At 39.7% G+C, this 16,230-nt stretch overlaps 1 protein-coding gene across 3 annotated transcripts in view; it reads left to right on the top strand.

The window, feature by feature from the left end:
- Ahcyl1 (adenosylhomocysteinase like 1) overlaps window positions 1-2,601 on the top strand; it is a 40,390-nt gene extending 37,789 nt beyond the window's left edge. For all 3 annotated transcript variants that reach the window (XM_047536321.1, XM_047537609.1, XM_047537315.1), the window contains exon 17: window positions 517-2,601. In XM_047536321.1, the coding sequence (XP_047392277.1) occupies window positions 517-523 (7 nt within the window). In that variant the 3' untranslated portion in view covers window positions 524-2,601. The remainder of the gene's footprint in view (window positions 1-516) is intronic.
- Window positions 2,602-16,230: the final 13,629 nt, after the last annotated feature.

Genomic DNA, 16,230 nt, shown 5'->3' with positions numbered 1-16,230 from the left:
AGATTGGGTCTTACCACAGAGATTGATATACTAGATCTCTGATAAGGCCCAGGCAAAGTTATAGTCAAGGTTGAAAACCATTGGCTTATATTATCAGGGAGTAGGAAATAACAGCAGAAATGGCATTGTCAGAAACTATGTGGAAAAACAGGGGCAGATGATGCCCTGGATATTGACTCTAGGGATACCCATCCTGGTCAGGGAGAGACCCTGGAAAAGTTGCTTAATTTCAGATTGTTCACTTGAAACTCTCTTATGGAGCCAGGCATGCTGGCACATGCCTGTTATCCCAGCAACTGAGAAGGCTGAGGCAGGAGGATCGCAAGTTCAAGGCCAACCTCATTTACTTAACAAGACCCTGTCTCAAAATAAAATTTCAAAAGGGCTGGGCATGTAGTCCAGTGGTAAAGTGTGAGAGAGGTCCTGGTTTCAATCTCTAGTACCAGAGGGGGTAGGGGGAGAAAAACTCTCATATGGAAGACATAAATATTAACTAGTTAATCTCTTCCTTTACAGATACTAATGGACCATATTACTGACGACCAGTCTACATGAACCACACAACTCTAAAAGAAATATTTTTTAAAATAACTTCTATTTTCTTTTTATTCCTTTCCTTTTGATTTTTTTTTTTTTTTCTATAATCTCATTCTTGTTTTCTCATGTCATTATCCAAGTTCTGCAGACCACACAAGGACTTGCTTCATGGCTCTTTAGATAAAACTGAGGTTCAAGGTTCCTCACTCTAGTCACTAAAGAAGGATTTTATTCTCCCCACCCAGAAAGGTGATTCATTCTTTACTGTTTCTTGGGAGTTTAGTCTTAATTGGGTACCTTATTAACAGGAAAAGCTAAGGTACCTTCTCTGTGGAACAATCTGCAATGTCTAAATTGCCTTAAAAGAGCCCATTTCTTAGCTGCTGAAATCAGTGCTCTTTCACTTCTTCAGGGGAGCAGAGATGGTACCTACCAGCCAGGTAGGTTAGATGTAGGTGGTGCATGTTAATTTCCCTTAGAAGTCCCAAGCCCTGTTTCCTGTGTAAAGGTGGGATGTCTGGTTAAAAGATGTGTGCTAGTGAGTGTTGCTCATTAAGATCCAGTAGGCCCGCTTGAATTTGTAGTACAGCCCTTCCTCCACGCCCACCAGCCTCTCTCATTTTTCTAGTTCTTAATCAGACTGCATTCTACCAAATTGAATTTTGTCCCCTAGCATTTATTTCTGGGGTTTTTTGGTTGTTGTTGTTTTTTTTTTGTTGTCATTGTTGTTTTTGTTTTTTAATAACACAATTTTTAGTGTTGACACTGAGGAACTACTGGGGTGGTTAGTTGTTTCTAACTTCTCTTTTGAACCTTTGGAGCTAAGAGTGCAGAGTTGAGTCTAGAAAAATGCTAATCTCAAACTCTGGTGAGTCCCTCTGTTTCTAGCCCCTAGTTTATAGCATCAGTGAACTGGAGCCATAAGCAGTTTTCTCAGCTCTGCCCCATACAGCTTATGCTGAAGGCCAATTTCTTGAGCCATTACTCTGTATAAAGCACTGAGCTCTATCTTTTGGGTTTATCCTTTAAGAGCAAATTTCTGGTTAGCTGTGCTTCTGCAACCTGAAGTATTTAAAGGGAGTAGGAATGGATGGAAGGAAGAATGATAAATTGGGCCAAGGTAGAAGAAATCTTACTCTGTATAATTTGTCTGCAACTATAAGCCCTGTATAATGTTAGTTTTACAGAAGTGGTACCATTTCTGTTTGACACCATGCCACAAAAAGTTTATGAGCTAAGATCCTAAAGGGCAGTTAGTAATCAGTACATCCTGACTCATACTCTGAAAGAATCCCAGAGAGGCTCCCTCAAAGATCAGAGAGATGTTTTCCCGGCCATGCACCCTGCTTACCAGCATCTTTGCATGGTTAAATGGACTTTGTGCTCATAGACTTTAAGTATATAATTATCCAGGATTTTAAATCCTCAACTTGTTCTAGCTTGTGATCCTTCAAAGTTGGATCATACATTAGTGCTAGATACTAGAAATTTCACTTCTCTATTTCTACTGATCAGAGAAACAGACATTAAAAACAGGAATATAAGAAAGAAAAGTTTTTACCCTGCAGCTTCCTAGCAGGAGACAATTATCTTGCCAAAACTTTTTCCCCTTCCTTTCCCATTTCTCCCCCACCCAGTCTCTTCCTTTTCCTTGCCAGTGTGACCATGCTTTCTTCTCTGTAGATGCTAACAGTTGAAGCCCTTTTCCTAGGGCTCCTACAGCCAATCAGAACCCCATATCCATTAGGGGATGTAACCTGGCCAACAGTATGTCCATTGGGTCAGCTCTGCTGGAGGGAGGCGGCCCAGGTCCTGTTACCCTCTGGTCTGCCCTCTGATCCCATAGCTATTACTGTGTCCATAGGAATAATAGGTAAGGGCTCCGTCTCTGTCAAGCCATGTAACAAAGGACACTGTGGAAGATGTCTGGCATCAGAGGGAGCATGTGAAGAGCAACTTGGGAGGAAAAAGTTCATTTTGTATTGAATGATTTTTAATGAATGCAATATTAATCCTTGCAGATGAGCAATAATCATTAAAGTCAATTAAAATGATAAGACCTTATTAGTAGTCTGTGTTATTCTTGGTTAAATAGCAAAACTTCATTAGAATCTGTTTTCAAGAATGGGACAACTTATAGATTTGTTGAGGACCCAATATATAAAACTGGATGCAGAATTCTTCATTAGGTCTTTTTTCTTTTCTTTTGAAATGGAGTCTCCCTATGTTGCCCATCCTGGCCTTGAACTTCTGAACCCAAGCTGGGGTTGTAGGCATGCACCACTGCACCTGGCTGTTATATCTTAAGTTGCTATAGTTTAGATGTTGAATGTCCCCTAAAGGTTCATGTATTAAAGGTTAGTCCCCTAGGGTGATACTATTGGGAGGTGTGGTGAAGATTTTAGGTTGTGGGGCCTAATAGGTGAGTCACTGGAGGTGTGCCCAAGGAGGGGATTATGGAACCTTGGCTCCTTCCTTTCTTCTTTTTGCTTCCTGGCTGATGAGATGAGCAGTTTTACTCTACCATGCATTCCCATCATGAAGTGCTTATTGCTTGACAGTAGGCCCAAAGCAGGCCAATTGATCATGGATCGCAAACTAAGTTTTATATGCCTGCATCAGGCCTAGGCACTTTTGCTCTTTAAAGAAACAAATTGCTGTGTAAATTTCAAGGATCTCATTTGCATAGTCACTTTCTAAGACCTTACCCCTAAATCTTTTCCTTAAAGGATGCCCCAAATAATAAACTTTGACTTCCTCCCATGCCCGTTTTAATCTCTGAAGTTGCACTTGATGCCCCCTGATGTGACAAAGTATATGTCTTATTAGTTTTTCCTGCTGCCATTAAAAAATAAAATCTGAAACTGGGTATTCTGTAAAGAACAGAAGTTTAATTTTCACACTGTTTAGAGATGGATGTCCAAAGTTAAGACATCAGTAGATTTGGTGTCTGGAGCTCTCTGCTTCCAGGATCACACCTCTTGTTACATCTTCATAGAGTAGAAGGCCAATCGGAGCCTAGCAAGTTCCCTCCAACTCTATTATAAGGGCAAAATTCATTCCACTGGTGAAGCTCTCCTTAGAATTTAATCACTTTAATCAATTTAATCACTAAGTCTACCTCTTAGTACTATAATTGGTGATTAAGTTTCAGTTGATGAAATTAGGGGAATACAGTGAGACCACAGCACAGCATTCTACCCAGGCCCCCAAAGTATAAAGTATGTATTCTTATATACAAAAAAAAATTTGTTATATCCCAGCTCCTTTAGTCTTAACTCATAACTCCAACTCAGAAGTCTAAAGTCCAGAGTCTCATCTAAATCAGCTATGAGTCGTGCTCAAGATTCTATTCATCCTGAGATCAATTGCCCTCCAACTCTAAATCTGAAATCAAATAATATATTTCCAAAACAAAATGATCAACAGGTGTAGGGTAGGCATTCTTGTTCTGTAAGGGCAAAATAGAAAAGAAGGAAGAACTAACAGGTGAAACCCAACAAAGTAAACATTAAATGTTAAGGCTCCAGAATAATCATTCACTGCATGTTCCACCTTCCAGATACATTGAGGTGGAAGTTTGTCCCTCAAAGCTTTGAGGAGAGGTTGGTGCAACAAGTTGTACCCATTCCTGAGTGCTCCCTGGCAGTGGGTACTAAATAAACCTTTACCTGCCTAATAACAGGAATTCAGGAAATTCAGAGAAGTTCATACATTTCAAAAAATATATAAAAAAAGAATTGACATCAGTACTCCCTGCTATCTGGTTATGAAACCCTGGGTAGGAACAGGGTCTGCAAACCATAGCCTTCTCATGAACCACACCTGGCCTACTACCTGTTTCTGTAAAGCTCACAGGCGGAGAATGCTCTTTTACAGTTTTTAATGATTGGGGGAAATGATGATTAATCATTTTTGACACATGAAAACTACATGAATTTCCAATTTAATTGTCCATAAATGGAAATTTTGCACACAGCCACACTCATTGATTTATGTAATGTCTATAGCTAATTTCATGGCACAATGGAATTGAATAGTTGCAACCAAATGCCCCACAAAACCCAAAGTATTTACTGTCTGGCCCTTTACAGAAAAGGTTTGCTGATCTCAGGCACAAAGGTTATGTTAGATAGAAAGGGAAAGATGTGTTGGAAGGCATTGATTTGCATTCCATTAGGTAGGAAGAGTCTCTGGGTCAGAACAGAAACTGACAGAATGAAAGCATTAGAAGGAAAGGTTATTTATTATGCTTTGGATCTTAAATGTTCCAAAGCCTCATGTATTGAAGGGTTGGTCCTTGGCTGATATGCTATTGGGAGATGGTGGAAGCTAGGAAATGGGGCCATGTTGGAGGAAATTAGGTCATTATGGGTGTGCCCTTGAAATCCTGGCCCCTTCCCCTCTCTCTGCTTCTTGGACACTATGAAGTAAGTTGCCTTTTCTGCCACACTTCTGCCACCATATTGCCTTGCCATAGGCCCAAAGACTAAAGTCAAGCAACCATAGACTGAAACCTTTGAAATGATGAGCCAAAGTGAACCTTTCCTCCTTATAAGTTGTTTATCTCAGGTGTTTTGTCACAGCAGCAGAAAGCTGACTAACACAATACTAAATTAAGAACATTCTGATCTAGATAGTAGATGATAAATCCACCTGTATTGTGGCCAGGATTCACTCTGATATTAGAAGATCTCAAGAAAGCAACATAAAAATTAGGAAGGTAAATTTTTATTTCAATTTAGAGTGTATAAACAATAATTAATTTAAACTTGTAATTTTAAATTGCAGTCAATTTTATATACAGTATTGGAAATTTATATAAAGTATTGGAAACACAGTATTGGAACTTTTAAAAGTAGTATTGTTTGTATTTTGTTTGCTATTGAAGTACTCTAAAAAGGAAATTGAACATATTAAATGTATAAATGCATTTGAAAATGTTTAAGGAACTTTAAGCTTATAAACAGCCTGTTCATATTTCCTTTAAAAGTGATTAACATTCGAACGATCTCGCTGATAAGCGGATGAGGACATATAATGGGGAGTGGGAGGGGTTAGCGTTAGGGTTAGGGTTAAGTTTAGGGTTAGGGATAAGGAGAGTGGTAAAAATGGAGGAAGGAAGGACTATAGAGGGAAAAGAGGGGTGGGAGGGGTGGGGCGGAAGGGAAAAAAATAACAGAATGAATCAAACAGCATTACCCTATGTAAATTTATGATTACACAAATGGTATGCCTTGACTCCATGTACAAATAGAGAAACAACATGTATCCCATTTGTTTACAATAAAAAAAAAACAATGTAATTTGTCCAGATAACAAGAGATTTTTCTTTTCACCAGAGTAATTTTTTTTGTGCTTTGTGCTGACTTTGTCTTTGATTTTTGAAAAATAGATCAAAGAGTTCAGGAAAAGCTAAAATTCCTTACAACAATGTTACTACTGATCTATCACTTTTAAAATATTAGATTATCATTCTGGTAATCAAAGCAAAGTCATTCATGGTTGTTTAGTACTTTGGTTCTATTTGAAAAAAGTATCTCCTCACTCTTTTTGATGTTGCCTTTTCCAGATAAGACCCTAAATTTAGAAAAATTAATTTTCAGCACTTAACTGCTTGACCAAAATACCATTGTGCTACTTCTTCATCTTGACACCAATGACATGATACTGGCATGCAGGAAGGAGGTTAGGAATGAGTAGGTTTATTCAGCATGCTCTGTATTTCTTAACTAAGCCAACACTATTGTAAGGGCTTTCCTGATTACTGTTAAAGTGGTCAAAACATAAAAAGAAGGCAGCCTTTTTTGCATAGGCAAAAAAAAGTGATTAACATTTGCTAGGTGTATAAATACAATAAGGTCTATATAAGCAGAACTTTAAAAAGCTTAAGCAATGTTTTTGCTTCTTTTATAAATGGAACGTTAATTTTTTTGTTGTTAGATGGTCCGTTTTAAAATTTTTTTATTTGTTCTAATTAGTTGTACATGACAGTAGATGCATTTATACATTTTCATAGATGATACATAAATGGAGTGTAATCTCTCATTTTTCTAATTATACATATTGCAGGATCACATTGGTCATGTAGTCATACATGTACATGAGGTACTGTTAACCGAAGAATCATTTCTGCAGCCCTAGTGCACGTTTTTAAGTGTTCTTTAAAAAGAACTGTTCTGAACTTTGAGGTACCTCTAATGCAGACCTTTCTCCCCTGTCTAGTAGTGTGGTTCTCCACTGCAACCACTAGAGGGCAAGTTTTCTCATGTCTGGTGGTGAGGGTCTCTTACCAACAAGGGTTAATAAAATACGTCATATTTCACCACACAAAAAATAGTCTTATATTTTATGCCAAATATTTTTAAAAGAATAGAGTGAGAGCATTATGTTATGTGAAGCTTTTTTAAAAAAAATTGTGCCAGTATCACTTAAAAATCACTTACTATTAAACTCTGGTACAAGATTTGAATGCATGGAGCACTCAAATAGGTGGGATTATGCGTGAAATACCAGCAGGTTTACAACCCTTTATCTGAAACCCCAGCGTTGAACATTTTCAAGATGTTTAGGGAATATTTGAATATAGAGAATATCATATATTATGTATGGGGGTGGAACAGCATTCTGTGCATGATTAAACATGGTGAGTTTGCATTTATGAGTATTCACAGATAAGAAATAATAAAGACTGGCAATAGTCTCCCATCAGTTCAGATCAGGATTTGCTGCCAAATTAACTTGTGCCAATCTTATGGGGGAAAAAATTTGATTCGTAGAGTTTTTTGAATTTCGGAGTTGTGGAAAAGGGGTTGTAACTTTGGAATAATAATAGTAACACATATTTAGTGTTTGCTGTGTATCTAACCCCATGCTAAATACTTAACACAGTTAACAGACTTGATCCTTACACTGACCCATGAGATAGGTACTATTATTACCCCCATTTTACAGTTGGGGAATTTGAAACAGTAAGAAGTCACTTGCCCAAGGTGACACAACTAGTAAGTTGATAGAGCCGGAATTATCCCAAGACTGTCTGGCTCAGCGGTCTATGCTTGACACTAGGCAATATGACTTCTAGGAAACAGCACAAAACCAGGGTTCTAGTGATGCACAAAGTAGGCTACGCATGAGTCCCACACATGTGGAGCTTGTTAAAAATACAGATTCCAAAAAATAAAAGATAAGTGAAAGGGCTGAAATGTAGCTCAATCATAGGGCACTTGCCTAGCATGTGTAAGACCCTCAGTTTGATTCCCAATACTACAAAAAAATAAAATTCCTGGAGCCCATCCCAGACCTACTGAAACACTCAGGACCATGAGAAAACCAAAGTCTGATGGAGTCAGTATCTCTCCAGAGTGACAGTGTAGTTCACTACATTGTAGATGGGGGGATTTAACCCCCATCTTTCTGGCCTTTCTCCTGAGTCATTCTTGAGACACCAAAAGGGTGAGCTTTCCATACCTGCCCCATGATTCTCATTTCTCAGCAACCATTTTCTAAGCAGAAGAAACTTGCTGTGGGCGAAGTCCCTAAACAGCAACTGCTATGCCTTCCCTGAATGCAAACTCAGACAACCTTGGGAACCTGCCCTCTCCCACTGCACCAAGCTCAGCCTCTCCAAGCCAGGGCCAAACTAGATCAAAGACACCACATTTGGGGCCCCAAAACTCCTCCACAAGTATCTGGGCCCTGAAACTCTATGTCCAATTGTTCTTTAATTACAAAAGTTCTCACATATTCATTACGGATTCCACTACTTCGGGGCAGGAAAGCCAAATGAAGGGCCCATTCTCTTCTCTTTGATGACTCTCTTGCCTTTTTCTGTTTTTCCATCTTGGTAAATTATTGTTGAAAGGTGACCTAGAGATGTTTCCTAGTCAGGGGAGGGGTAATGAGCTTGGGTTTAGGGCTGAATGCCATGCTCTAGGAGGCCTTTCAAAGGCCACTAGTGCTCATTGCTTGCTTCATTCCAATTTGTCAACAGAAAAGATAGGTCTGTGTCATTCTTTGAAAGCCTGCTTTATCTCGGTCTAATGGAAAGATGTGGCAAAAAGGGATTTGTCGTTCTCACATACAGCGGGGAACAAACCTGCACTTACGGCTTTTTCCTACCTGTGCTATGGGTTTGCTAATGTCTAGTAAACAAGCTCGTGTCCTTTTCTAATTTTTCTCTCAAACCTAAATGAACCATATGAAAATATAAGTAAACATATGCAAATGAAGATGCTGCATACGCAAATGAAGATGCCCCTACTATTTTACCTCTTAAAATATTATTTGAATCTGTCCCATCAACTTTCTCTCCCCAAGTCAAGCCTTCAGATGAAACCACAACCCTAGTCAATAGTTTGACAAACTCCGGCTCCTCAGAGCCCTGGACTGGGGATGTAGCTCAGTGATAAAGCAGCCCTGGGCTCAATCCCCAATACCAAAAAACAAAACAAACAAACAAACAAAAAAACCTGTCACCATGATTTTCTCTTTAACAACCTTGAGCTACAGGTACCCAGCAAGCCAATCCCAAATTCTTAACCTACAGAAGTTGAGATAATAACTGTTTTCTTTTAAGCCTCTAAGGTATTTGGTTACACCAAAACAGAAGCTGATACACAGTACATACTGGATACTGGGTGTGCAGCCAGTTCCCCTCCAGGACCTGCTTGCTCTTCCAGTTGCTGCTGCTAGTACTTGGCAGCCATGTCCTTCTCCAATTACTAACCTCTGGGAGAGGAGTTACCTTGCCCAAAAATAGACTTCTTCCCTAGGGACAACCTGCTATCCAAGGACTAGGCCATGCAGGAGAGTGAAGACTGGCCCCACCTCCAGTGTGGGCAACTCTATGGGTTATCAGCTCTAGAGACGGTTGCAACTGTGTCACTCTTCAACAGTTCTCTCTCCCCTTATCCTATTTCTGTCACCTCCTTGCAGGTGATGTTGCCTGGGACAGTCCCAACATACTTGCTAAATACACATCTCTGCCTCTGAGCATGCTTTCTAGGGAAGTTGACCTAAGACACTATGTGATATTGACCAAATGTTTTATTTCTGTGTATTAGTTTCTTTATCTGCAAAATGAGAGAAATTCCAATGCCTACCTCATAACTTCATTATGAGGATCAAATGAGTTTAGGTCTTTGGCATGGTGTCTGCCAAACCATAAGCACATATAAATGTTTGTTAATGTTATTATCACTAACTATAGAAAGAGGAGACCCAGCCTTGACACCCAGTCCCCAAAAGAAACTAATGCAAAGCAGCAAGGTTGGCCTATTAGCAAGGTAGAAACAGAGGCCAGAGGCCAGTGAGGCTAAAAGACAGCATAGGAGATGAGGCCAGAGATTCAGGCAGAAACTTGTTGGGCCCATTTAGAACTTTTTTTTTTTTTTTTTTGGCGGTGCTGGGGATTGAACCCAGGGCCTTGTGCTTGTGAGCCAAGCACTCTACCCACTGAGCTATATCCCCAGCCCCTCATTTAGAGCTAAATGAGGTGGGCAGCTGTGGTGAGTTGGGATCAAGTGCCTGGATACCAAGAGGGGGCGGGAATACAGGTTCGGTTTCTCCTACTGTTCTCTTATAACATGCTCTGACACCAGATGTGTGTGAGCCCACTCACTTCAGTAAGCAGTGCTGCAGTACAGACTCTGGCTGAGTATCCACTAATTCAATTCAATTCTCATGCTGTCTACCAGGAGATAGAATTAGATCCCACAGGTTGAGGGCTCAGTCCCACAGGACTGCCTCCCACTTCCAATGCCATGCAAAGGCCCAAGTTATTTCGCCTGTACTTCTGACCAACCAGTAGTGTTCCCTTGATTAATTAATTTACTAGAATAACCATGAAACTCCAGGCATTCCACCCCCTGAGAACCTCCATGTGTTCAGCAATCCAAAAGCTCACAGAACCCTGTCCTTTTGGGCTTTTATGGAGGTTTCCTTACGTAAGCATAACTGATTAAATCATACCTGTTAGAGATCAACTCTATATTAATCCTTTCCCCTACCTGGAGGTTAGTGAGTGGAACTGAAAGTCTCACCTCTCTACTGCCTCAGAGGACTCAGTGACCTGTCCCCATCCTGAAGCTACCTAGGGGCTGCCAGCCAATAGTCAACTCATTCACTTATAAAAGAACTTCAAAGAGTTCAAGATTTTAGGAGTTTTCTGCCAGGAAATAGGACAAAGACTAAATATGTACTTCACAATATTGTAGTGACTTGAATTGACACTACAGTTAACTCTGGCTGCTGGAAGATCCATTATAGAGCTGCAGGAGGGGAAGAGGTAAAGACCAGAGTGGTAATGATCACAAAGAGGTCAGCTCTGGGATGTTTCAGGGAGAATCTTGGTGGATTAGATGTGAAGGATGAAGAACAAAGAAATTAAGGATGTATTCTATGCTTTGGCTTGAGAAAAATAGGTGTTTGATAATGCCATTTATTGAAACATGGTAGTACTAAAGAGAAAGTTCGGGGCAAGAGAGAAACAGAGTTAGTGACATGCTAAATTTGAAATGCCTTTTAGACATGCACGTGAGAGGCCAAATCAGTCATTGGATGTACATGTGGGTCCTCTTTTGACTACTTCAGATTATATGTGAGAACGTTGGGAGGTCATAAATTAATCTGACCTGGGACAGAGTAACACTGACTGATCCCTTTGTAAGACAACATTAACTATTATTGTCCTATTAATTAGCTAACTAAAACAGTATTGTTCTCTCCACTAGCTACTAATGGAGAGAACTCTATGTGACACCACAATTAGAATACAAGACAAGATAAACCCATCTTGCTCCATGGGTCATGACTTTAACTGAGCATTCCAGTACTATCAATGTCTTGGCCAGGGCTAAGATGGAAATTGCCAGATAAAGCTCACTCTGCCTTCCAGCATTCACTTAGACATAAATGACGATGAAGCATATCACTCAGTAGCCTCTACCCATCCCAGTTTCCTTCGGCAGAGCCAACTGGAACAACCAAGGTGCTGTAGCTGCTGCAATGCTACAGTGACTCAGGAAATTTCACTTCCTCCAGTCTCTTGAGCAATGACTGCTCATGGCAGAGGAAGAACTTCTCACCTTAGGATTTCCCTCTTGGTGACAATAACAATGCTCCTCTGTTTAAAACAATACCTCGTGTGAATTATCATCAATTATCTCATGTGATCCATAACTTCAAAAGACAGGTAGGATTATCCTCATTTTATAGATAAGAAAAGAAGGGGAAAAAAGAGAAATGCTTGAAGACACTTCAGCGACTTCCACTGCACTGGGTTATGCTTTTCTGAAAGTTTGCTCATAAGTCAAGAAAGTGAGCTCTCCAGCTGTGCTTGGTTCCTTCACATTTGGGATTCTTCATCCTATTTGTACTAATTCATTTTCTGTTGCCAAAAACAAAATACCACTGGGTGGATTATAAAGAAAAGAGCTTTATTTTAATTCGTGGTTCTGGTCGAAGGTAATGGGACTGCTTGTGGTGATGGACTTCTTGTTGCAGGGTCCTGAGGTGGCTCAGGAAATCACATGGCAAAAGACAAAAAGCACATGTATATATCTTGATCTCGCTCCCTCTTCTTATAGTCACCGATATTCAATCATGGGGCTCCATCCTGATGACTATCTAACCCTAATAACCTCCTAAAGTCCCCACCTCTAAGCACCAGAGTCAGATTAAGTTTCCACCCTTTTCATACTTCACAATGGGAATTAAACTCCAACATGAATTTCAAAGGGGACAAACTATAGTCAAAGCAAACCATATTCAATTCCATAGTACCACAAGGTTCCAAATGGAGTTCAGTTCTGGGAGTTTTAGCCAGGGTAAAATGAGGACTCTCTGGGATTCAAATATGGCACCAAGTTAAGTAGCTCTCTTATTTAGAATTCTCAAACTTGTCACACTTTGGAGACACTATACTTTATTCAGGAAAGTTCCATACAAACTCAGATGATTCTTGTAAAAAAGGCTTGATCCACCAGGCATGGTGGTATACACCTGTAATCCTGGTGACTCGGGAAGCTGAGGCAGAAGGATTCCAAGTTCAAGGCCAGCCTCAGAAATTTAGCAAAACCCTGTTTCCAAATAAAATAAAAAGGGCTGGAGATGTGGCTCAGTGGTAGAGTGCCCCTGGGTTCAGTCCCAATACAAAAAAAAAAGACTTGTTACTTCTCTATATTGAGTTTGTACAAGCAAGAAAAACTGGAAACCAACCCACATATGCATCAATGGATAACTACATAAACAATAGAATATGATTTATGAATTATTGGTACCATGGAACAAGAAAGATTAATTTCAAAATAATTGATTATGTGGAATGAAAGACAGAAAGAACACATATTGTATGATTCCATGTATGTAAATTTGAAGAAAATGCAAAGTAAACTGTAGCAATGGAAAGCATATCAGAAGGGAGAGGGCCTCTGTGACTGGCAGGAAGGAGTGTGATGAAGGACAGGGACACACTTCCAGCACTGATGGATATGTTCATCTCTTGATGGTGTCAATGACTCCATGGGTGCTTGCACATGTCAAAATAAGCCAAATTGTATACTTTAAATGTGCAATTGACTATGTAAATTATACTTCAATAAAAGTAGCACATTATGACAATTTGAAAAGCACAAAGAAGGAAATGAAAATAGGCTGTTTCCACTATCCAGAAATAAAGCCTAGTAAGATTTGGTGTATTTATTTCCAGTCCTTTTCTACCCCCGCCATAAAGCGCATGCTGAGAACCAATTGTATTACAGATGCCACTTGATTTACAGGGGGTTACTCCCTGATAAGTCCATCAAAAGTTGAAAATAGGGGAAGTCAGAAATGCATTTAATACACCTAACCTATCAACATCATAGCTTAGCAACACACTATAGAGTACCAGTTTTTCTCCCTGTTGATTGTGGGCCGCCACTGCCCAGCATCCCAAGAGAGTATTGTACTGCATATTGACAGTCCAAGAAAAGATCAAAATTCAATACACAAAGGATGGTTTCTTATGAATGAGTGTTGCTTTTGCATCACTGTAAGTTGAAATATTAAATCAAACTATCGTAACTTATGACCATCTGTATTTTATAGGCACTTTCACATACTACTAAAAAAGTCAACTTAAACACAAATAGCTTCTCTACATTCTGTCTTATGCATGTTCCATTCAGCTAGCCATTTTCTTATTGATTATTTCTCAGATTAGTTTGACCCTAACTATTGAGAATATCCTGTCTGGAATATATTTATACACATATTTTTGTCCAAATCTCTGACTACTTCCTTAGGATCTATTATTAGAAGTGGAATCACTGAACTGAAACCTTAGCATTTTGAATGTAGCTGAAACAGTGTAGGATATTTAAAGGTTTAAAATATTTTTCCCCAGTTGATAAAGCTTGTGGTAGTTTAGTCATAGAACTTGACTAAACTGTGGTCATTAAAACTAGGTCTGGTCATTTTTGTATTGGATTGCAGGGAGTTTACTGCTTGTATCTAAGAAGTCTTTCGACATTGGTCATTTTCCTGCAAATTCCATAGTTTGGAGGAAATGTTAATTTTTAGTGTGTATTACTGGATGTTAGAGGGCACAGTGGCAAAAGACAGAAAGATAAGAGGAAATGGATTTATCCATTAATCTAAAAAAAGACTTTTTAAGCACCAAGTATGTAGAACCCTAGGGGAAATTACACAAGAATTGTATCACAGGGGCTTTCTGAGAATTGAGCCTGGGATGCAGAACAGCCAACATATAGCACTGGACAGACAATGATGGATAAAATGCCTTTAAGGATTTCAGAACTAGCAACAGGTAACAGTAACAGGTAATAACTTAGCACCTCTGAAATTCTAATGGGCATCTCAGCTTGACATGTCCAAAACAGAAATCTTTTTAAAAATTTTTTATTTGTTCTTTTTAGATATACATGACAGTAGAATATATTTTTACGGATTATATATACATGGAGTATAACTTATTCTAATTAGGATCCCATTCTTGTGCTTGTACCTGATGTGGAGTTTCACTGATCATGTATTCACATATAAACATAGGAAAGTTATGTCCAGTTCATTCTACTGACTTTCCCATTCCCATCCCCCACTTCCCTTCATTTCCCTTTGTCTAATTCAAAGTACTTCTATTCTTCCCTACCACCGCCCCTCCACACTTATTGTGTGTTAGCATCTGCCTATCAGAGAGAACATTTGGTCTTTGATTTTTAGGGATTGACTTATTTCACTTAGCATGATATTCTCCAGTTTCATTCATTTACTGGCAAATGCCATAATTTCATTTTTCTTTATGGCTGAGTAATATTCCAAGAAAAACCCAGAAATCGTGACCTTCCCCTAAACCCGTTTTTCTTTCTTCTAGGCTTCCCTATGTATTAAAGTGATACAACCATTCATCCAATTGCTCAAGCCAAAAATCTGGGAGTCATTCTTTATTCTTCCCTATCTGGCTGATAGGATTCCAGCCTATTAGCAACTCCTGTAGACCCTACTTACACAATATAGAAATATCATATCAACCCAATGCCCCACCCTGGTGCAAGCACCATCATCTCCACCTACATCTCCTAATATTCTACCCTCATCTACTTGTGAAATACTCCAATTCCTTCCCCTAAAGCAGATGGAACTCAGGACCTTGCATGTCCTAGGCAAGAGCTCTGCCACTGAGCTATATCCCCAACTCCAGACTGGCCTTTTAAACCTCAGACCATGATGCCTCCTCCTTGGTTAACACCCTCTGATAGTTTTCCATTTCACTTAGAATAATATTCAAACTACTTTCCATGCCCTTCAAGGCCTTGCATTTTTCTAGTCCCAGAATTCCATACCTCTTCTGAACTACTATTCTTCCACGCTCACGCAGTTCCAGCCATTCTAACCTCAGGGCCTCTGCACATACCGGTGACTCTGTCCATGGTCCCACCTTGAATCTTTGCAGAACTCTCCTTTTCTTGTAAAACTCATCTAAAACCTCATCCTCAGGTCTGCCTTCCCTGGGCAGCCTACCTAATACATAATCACATGCACACACTGCTACCTGCCACCTTCTAATCCCTTACACTCACTTCTTTTTGTTTCTTCTGATGAAGTCTCTCTCTCTTGAAATTATTTTTATTAGTGCATTATAATTATACACAATTGTGGGCTCCACTGCTACATATTCATACATGTACATAACATAATTGGGTCAAGTTTTCTCTCTCCTTTGATCAGGCTGGGCTCCTGAGTCCTCCACTTGACCAGGCCCAACCTTGGCTTCCCTTCCTGTCCTTGTTGAATCCAGTCTGAGCAAACTGCTAAGTGTTTAGAGAAAATCCTCCACCCTTGGCATCTGACCACCAGTGCTTTGCTAGCACCTAAGCCTGCCCTCAGCAATAATATTATCAAGTCAATTTAGCCAGAACCTCCTGTCCTTGATGTTTTACCTTAGTAATTTTCTATCCACTGATCTTTACCCCACTCCATTATAAATTTCCACTTGTCTTTGTTGGAATAGGAGTTGGGTCCATTCTCTCTCTCGCGCGCTCTCTCTCTCTCACAACCAGACCCAGTTGCAGTGGTTCCTATACCTGTTACCATGCTCCCCCCAGCCCCCTGCCACCTGCCCCTGCCTTAAATAAAGTCTGCCTTATCATCTTTTTTTTTTTCCCTCCACATTTTTGTATTGGTCAGCTTCAC

Source organism: Sciurus carolinensis, chromosome 1, assembly GCF_902686445.1.
Source record: "Sciurus carolinensis chromosome 1, mSciCar1.2, whole genome shotgun sequence".
Taxonomy (NCBI): Eukaryota; Metazoa; Chordata; class Mammalia; order Rodentia; family Sciuridae; genus Sciurus; species Sciurus carolinensis.
This window is presented reverse-complemented; position numbering and strand designations above follow the sequence as displayed.